This window comes from Morone saxatilis, unplaced genomic scaffold (assembly GCF_004916995.1).
Source record: "Morone saxatilis isolate NCDOM2014 unplaced genomic scaffold, NCSU_SB_2.0 Contig24, whole genome shotgun sequence".
NCBI lineage: Eukaryota > Metazoa > Chordata > Actinopteri > Moronidae > Morone > Morone saxatilis.
In genome coordinates, this window is record NW_023339807.1 from 5,381,317 (window position 1) to 5,388,946 (window position 7,630).

A 7,630-nucleotide genomic window follows, 5' to 3' on the forward strand; every position below is an offset into this window, starting at 1 on the left:
TGCTCAGTTAAAACGTATGCAGGTCATTGCTGGTTCACAGCAGGTCACAGATCAGCTGTTAGTCCAGACTGAGTTCATAGTGAACACACAGTGAACACGGGTGTGATGTCAGGCAGAGGAAGACTACTCACTCTGGAAAAACTTCGGAAGTGTAGGAAGACGTTCATCTCGACGGTCAAATCCACCGACTGCTTGCGGAGTCTGTTTGTCGAGCATGCCGAGAGGAGGACGGACAACTTCGAGAAAGAGCAGGTTTCCTAAGAGCTCCTCTACAGCTTACATCACCGTCAGAAAGCACCTTGGTGCCGGTGAACGGCGACACTCCGCCCAGGTCGGCCAGATGCTGCTGTGTTTAAGCAGAACAGGATGAACTCAATGTAATCTATGGCACGGTGATGCGCTTTAAAGTCCTCTCTGCAGCCACGGCCACCGCAAGTTAAGTGCGCGCTCCCGTGACGTTGGGAGCGCGCATTGGAGCAGGAGCGTTATTGTGCTGAACGAGTGTGGGAATAATAGTCTACTGCAGCCTGCAGCCACTATGCAGGAGAATGGTAAACATATATATGTGTGTACTTCTCAGGGTTGTCTCTTGTGCAGTACACTGGTTATCATCACCAATCACATGAAGTCAATGACACTGAAGTAACTGAACTGGGTTTGCTGGGGGCCCATAAAGCCTTCTTTTAGCTGCTGAGAGACAAATGCCACTTAGAGCACTCAGTCCGGTTATTCTCTTTAAGAACATCACGCAGGCATGACTGCTTCTCTGCCACAGGCCTGATGTGTATTATATAATACTTCCACATGAGACCCACTATAATCCCAGAGGATGTGACCGCCCAATCCTCGTGTGCGGACACATCATCTTAATGAAAATGCTTCCGAGCGTGCAGCTAAAAACCAACATGAAAATCATATTTATTGTGAGCAGCCGGATAAATCAGACGTTTCACTGTGGTGCTTTCACTCTTCAGAAATGCAGCCGATGAGAGGACAACTTTAATAGAGGATATGGCAGTCTATTCAAGCTAAAATATAAAGCTGATTCAGTACAGTGATTACTGAAAATGATGTGATTAGAGGATGTACAGTTGCTTTGTACAGCTCATCAAACACTCGTTAAACAGTCTGTAACAACACAATGCAACCTTATTCTGAGTGCACTGGCAGAACATCTCTAATTCTGTCTCAAGGCTGTTTGTCCCTTTCCTACAGTGACCTCAGTCTTCCACAGGGAAGTTAGGACTCCGCACGTCTGCATCGCCTTGTCCTCCAGGTGTTTAGCTCAGCTGTGTGAGGCTGCAGTGTGGTCCTCTGGGTGGGCGCTGCTCCCCTCAGCCCGGTCCGGCTGGGGATCGTCACTCACTTTGACAGCGTGGAGGGCGTAGTTGATGGCAGTGCTGTTAGTCCAGCTCCAGGCTCCTGACACTGGGTTGTACAGCATTCCCTGAACAGACTGCACTGAGAAACCATCTGATAGAAGAAGAAGGGGTGAGCAGGGGGGGTTGGAGGCCAAACAAGAGAAAGAATGACAGCAAATCACAAGACAATCTTTTTTTTTTATATATACACCTGTGATAGGATCTTAAACTCTGGGCCCTGCAAGGACATGCCATAGTGACAGTGCAGCTGATTGAAGTGGCTGGTTACTCCACTGAACATCAGCCTCTGTAGTTAAATTAATTTCTATAAAGGAGAACTATTTCAAAGTACATGAATGTACCTATCCACAAGAATAAATAATAAGAGTGTATCCTGTTTAGGTAAGAGGACAGGGAAATATTGCTTTATACAACTCCAGATTTAGAGCTGGGGACAGACCACAATATCAGCCCCTGATGAAACTCAAATTTGATGCACTCAGTGATAAATGTATTCTTTATTTAATCCTAAATTAGCTGGGAATTTAATTTATTGTCTCCTAAGTGTTTGAATTCTTTGTTTTATAACTCCTGCAGTTATTTTGGAACTTGAAATCTCCCCAAAACTACTCACCATCCCATGAACATAAGAAATAAATACAAACATTCCAAAAATATAAATGGCTTTTCTGCTATGTTTAAAGACCTTGTACATAGAGTGAAACATCTTTCAGAGTGAGCCAGTTCCTGTGTTTACTTGTGCTGATTATTAACATTTAATAATTAGCTGTGTATCGTTTCCCATCGTTACCAACGGCAAACCACTTTCATCCTGTGTGCTCTTGTTGTCATATGGAAATTAGGGGGACTTACTGGACTCTAGGAGGCGCTCCAGGTCTACTGGGCTGATGAACTTTTCCCAGTCGTGCGTCCCACTGGGAACAATGCGCAGCAGTTGCTCGGCTGCAACAATACCCAACGCGTATGACAGGTTGGTTTTATTAATAGTAGTGATGAAGAGTGAGCCGCCGGGCTGCGCACGGAGAAAAGAGACAGTTTTAGTTTATTAGGTATTAAAGAAGTCTGGCAGTATTTCTCCAGAAAATGTATTTTACAATGACAACACATCCCTGCAGGTATTATGTACACAAGGTGCTACCTGTGTCATCGGGGTATTTATAGAGGGGATTTAGAGCTTTGAGTGCGCAAGACCGGTGAGTAACGGTGCCAAACCTCAAGTTCAACCTCGGTCAAGATTAACAAATTTAACAGGAGGGGAGGTAGCAGAGTACACACGGGAAGAGAGTGGAAGAGATGAAATCCAAACAATACAAGACCTCATGCTAAAGCGTCCCTGCACAGGTGCCCTAAAGCAAGATACACCTGAAAGGTTCTTTTTTAGTAAAAGAGCAGAAGTGAGAGATTTGGTGAAAGTCCAGTATGGCCTAAACTAAATGCAGAGACATTAAATGAAGATATTCTTTTCCTCTCAACTCCTCTGGCCCACTGATGTGGGAGAGTATCTGCTCTCAGTATTGATGGACAGCTTTCAGTAAAGCTTGTCAAGGTTCAGTGCCACTCATACACAGAAAAACACATGCTAACCCATTCCCAGTGACACACAGCAGATGCAAACACAAAAAACAAAAACAAAATCACCATATGCCCATTAGCATGCGCTCAGATGAACACATGGACACATACTGTATTGATGCAGAAATATCTGACATGAGCTAACAGCTGGAGGGAAACACACACACGCGCACTATCCCGGGACACACCTTCACTACGAGGCTGCAGCAGAAGGCGAATGTTTCCAGGTCGGCCAGATGTTCCACCACCTCGGACGCTACGACGGCATCGAACTTGCCCGCCCCAGGCTCGCCTTCCCCTCCCCCCTCCTCTGCCGAGAGCTCCTCCAGGGTGCAGGCCCGGTAGCAGACGTCACGAAGGTCCGGGTCATAGGAAGAATGCAGCTGGGCTGTGCCGATGCTGTCTTCTACCGGATCTATACCCAACACACTGGCCCCCAGGCGACCCAGGGGCTTGTGAGGGACAAGGAGGAGGGGGGGTGGGATAAAGACAAGTCAGAACTGGATTCACTGTGTGTCAAATGATTTAAAATGCCTTCTAGAGCAACACTTAGTTTGTTATAAACTTTAAATCACCCAAACCCAGCATTCAACTGTCCAATCCTTCCATGTATTCATAATACATTCTCTCACCATCCTAGAGTTTTATGCAGCAGAATTCACTTACAGTTTTTTTAGAACTGGTTGCACACACTTCTCTATATAAAGTTCAGTTTTTCAAAATTCTTCACACTCTTCTCTTCATCAACATGCAGTTCGGCAAAACAGTTACATCACGTCCAAAAAGCACAAATGCAACCAAAACACACGCATTGTACAGTAAATAACCTAAAAAACACCTGGTAGCATTACAATATGGATTACTGTTGTCTTTGAAGGAGCTTATAGTCATTATAATCATTATTTGTTATTTATTTATTTTAGTCTAATTTACAGTCAAGTCAATTTTATTATTTTTTAATGTATTATTATTATTTTAAATTTTATAGCCCAATATCACAAATGTGCCTCAAGGGACTTCACAATGTGAACAGTTCAGGACACCCTCTATCCTTAGATCCTCCATTCAGATAAGGAAGAAAAAAAAAAAACAATAAGACGGAAAACAATGGAACAAACATTAGGAAGAGAAGGCTCTCTTTCCCAGGGCAGACCGACATGCAACAGATATTGTGTGTTCAGAATAGACCAACATAGTAAAATTACAGACGCTCAAGCCCACCTGCCAGTATTACTGCACACACATTGGTACTGCATCGGTTTATAATGCCGATAAAAGGCTCGGTGTCACTGCAAAGTTTATCCAGCAGAGTGCAATGCTGTGGCAAGCAGCACAGAGAGAGAGAAGGAACAGCTCTCAGCAATGTCAACTAGAAGTGGCTGACCATGTATACGTTATTTAATATGATTCGTCAAAAATAAAGTTATTTGTTAAAAAAAAAAAAGCAGCATTCTGAGTACCTTTGCATAAGTCATACTGTGCACAATCCAAGCATAAATCCACATTCGGTGCCATATTGGGTATCTGTGAACATGTTCCCCCTCAAAAAACTATATAATAGTACACTATAAGTATGATATTATACATCATAAATAAGATATTTATATATATATATAGTTAACATATATTATTATCTTCTGTTCTGTTAGATTTTTAAAATAGTATATAAACATGTGCAAAATGGGCTGTAAATACAGAGTGGTGGTAGTTGAGTATGAGTAAAAAAAAATGCAAAACTGAACACATTTTGTGTCAAATGCAATGAGACCACACTGACTGCTGTTGTGACTGTGTGAGAAGTTCTGTGAGAGTGAACTCTCAGTACGTATGTAACCAGTTGTTAAAAAAAGAAATGCATTTTATAGCTGGTGATAAGCATCAAAAGTGGTCGCATGTGAACTACAACGCCCTCTTCTGGACGGCAGCGAAACACACAGGCCCATATGGCGAGCTGCACTTGCTCGCCCAGGGGCCGATCTCCATCCTCCCTCAGCTGATCCCTTCTGATGGGACGGGTTGGGGTGACGAGACACCCAGAGACACAACCGCAGCGGCAATCTTAACACACACTTTCTGATTTTTTATTTGTGTGTCTGAGTACGACAGCCTGTGTGACAGAGGCGAATAAACACAGGACCTGATTTTGTCTTCTCACATCACACAATACAGCTGGTATGTCCTCAGTTCAAATGAAGGCGGAGACCCCGTCCTGGCTGCCCGGCTTTCACCGCTAACAAACAGATAAACAACTGTAAACGACCGACTGTCCGATCCACCAAACTGAGACCAGTCAAATCAAAAGGGAACGGGAATTAGGCTGACGTTTAAATGTTTTTTTGGGCGCTGGTATGTCTGTGAAAGGACTGGCACTAACGCACTGAAAGCAGAACCTTACACTGCAACTGACTGCTGAAGACTCAATGTGATGTGAAAGGCAGCAATTGAAACTATTGGGAATGAACAGAGAATGTGTACGGGGCAAAACATATTTTTGTCTGCATGCTCTGAACTGGGTCTGGATCTTTCTCACACTCACACACACACACACACACACACACACACTTACTTACCTCTGTGAGCAGGCCTCCTCCACAGCCGACATCCAGTATTCTGAGTCCTGCGAGTGGTTTCCCAGGATGACGTGTGTTGTGCACATTCAGCAGATTATCCCTGAACGGGTAAATGAACAGTGGGTCAAATCTCAAATCAAATTCTCCCACGCCCACACCTATCCTGCTCCTACTCTCCAGCTAAACCCTTAATGTTACAGGCTGTCTCATTTGAAATGAAGGAGGAGGAGGAGGGAAGGTGTTTGTATTCTTAAACTGTGTTGCATGAGGTTGGAGACCATGAGAATCTCTACATTTTGCTGTCACAACCACCCTTATCTCAGCTAGCTAACAACCACAAATATCCTCTGGCTATAAATTCCACCCCCTATGTCGCACTGTGTTCCTCCCTTCTACCTTCGCTCACTCACTGCCGGCCTCGGGCGCTCAACGTGCAGAACAGGCCGAGATCTGGGCACGCATCATCCTCATTAAAGCACGGCTGGGGTGCAGGAGCGTTCGTGCAAACAGTGAAGGAAATAAGATTAGGTGTTGGCAGACATCCAGCTAACTAACTAGCTCCCAATCCCCACCACCACCACAACACAGAAAGAGGCAGACAAAGGCGACTTAGCCAGAGTGGAATATGAAGGCACAACACGAGCTGTTATTCATGTAAGAACTATTATGCTCGTGATAAAAGAAATCTGACTGTTATAGTTTAAAAAACAAAGAGATGCATTTCCTTACTTCTCCACATCATTCTTTTTCATTTGAAATCACATTTGGCAAAAAATCTAAATTCTGATGTTATTATAGTTTTTATGATAGCTGCAAGTTTTCACAGCATAGTTTGAATGTGCAAAACTATATCAGCCAAACTGACTTATCTTTAGACAGTGAGGACCACAGAATCTATGCAACATGTGTTGCATGCATTTTCCCCATATACTGCCAATACTGAGGGTGGAAACACAGCAGCATTAATCACTAAGTTCTTCACCACCACTGCCCAATGTAGTAGTTGTGAAAAGGAAAAAAGGTGCATGTATTTCTTATAATTACTGTCAAAATGTTGCACTGTATTCAGTGTCTGTTGCTGTAGAGTAAGTAGTGGTTTAATATTATATACCTTCTAGTATTAAAGTAAAAAATTAGCCTTTTATGAATGTAGGATTTAGTGTCCAAAGTCCAACTCTAGAATGTATTTATCTATATTTACAGTAATGCAGCATGTTCAATACATAAAAATTAAAAAAAGTTTTCAAACATCAGAATTGACTGTATGATAGTAAGACTGTCAGAGTCTAAAAGGTACAGCAGCAACAGTAGCCGTGGTGCTGCTGCGTCTCATTTAGACACCCCCCGAGGGCAGACCCACATCAGGCACATCAGCCACACTCAGACATACACTGGCACTGGATCTGTCATACTGTCACCATAAACACACATCATCGTCACCCCCACCAACAGGACCACAGCGGGGGAAGGGGAGAGCAGCAACGGGCTCTTTGGCTGGATGGGTAATGTAATGATTATCTCGTGGGGCCCCTACAGCAGATCTTATCAATCAAAACAGCCGCAGCCCCCCCCCCCCCNNCCCCCCCAAAACATGCACACGCAGCGTCGGGGCAGTTTGAACACTACTGGCTGAAAATGTGCTGATATGTGGAGGAATCCTGTCACTTTCATTGTATGTAACTTCAGTGTGTTTCTCTGCACTCAAACACCACAAGGCTGGATCTCCTCCAGGTTATGTTTTGACACAGTTGCTTGACGCCTCTGCCAATCACTCCCCCACATTGACACCGACTTGTGCGTGACATCTTTGCATTTCATAAATATAATAAATGTCGAAATGCATATTTTGCACACAAACCGTATAAAAGGCACCCTCAGGTCATTCATGGCGTGAAGAGCCGCAAATTCTCCCTGTTCGTCCCACCACTTGCCGGCCAGTGACTGGAACCTCCTCACCTCATCGGGATCCACTGTGGTAGAGGCTGACCGAGCACTGCACGTGGCAAAACAGACAGGACCACATCAGTACTGTACGTTGCTAAACACTGCATTCAATACAGATAAACTAAAGCCAGTACGACTAGAGCTGCAACAACTCCAATAATC

The 7,630-nt window shown here is 44.1% G+C and overlaps 1 protein-coding gene across 1 annotated transcript in view; it reads right to left on the bottom strand.

Annotated features, from left to right (window-relative positions):
* Positions 1-974: 974 nt before the first annotated feature.
* The window catches only part of coq3 (coenzyme Q3 methyltransferase), a 9,050-nt gene continuing 2,394 nt past the window's right edge, over positions 975-7,630 (bottom strand). Inside the window, exons 2-6 of the mRNA XM_035671920.1 lie at positions 7,383-7,517; positions 5,525-5,624; positions 3,143-3,406; positions 2,235-2,394; positions 975-1,473 (exon numbers count right to left, since the gene is read on the bottom strand). Coding sequence (XP_035527813.1) covers positions 1,286-1,473; positions 2,235-2,394; positions 3,143-3,406; positions 5,525-5,624; positions 7,383-7,517 — 847 coding nt within the window. The 3' untranslated portion in view covers positions 975-1,285. The remainder of the gene's footprint in view (positions 1,474-2,234; positions 2,395-3,142; positions 3,407-5,524; positions 5,625-7,382; positions 7,518-7,630) is intronic.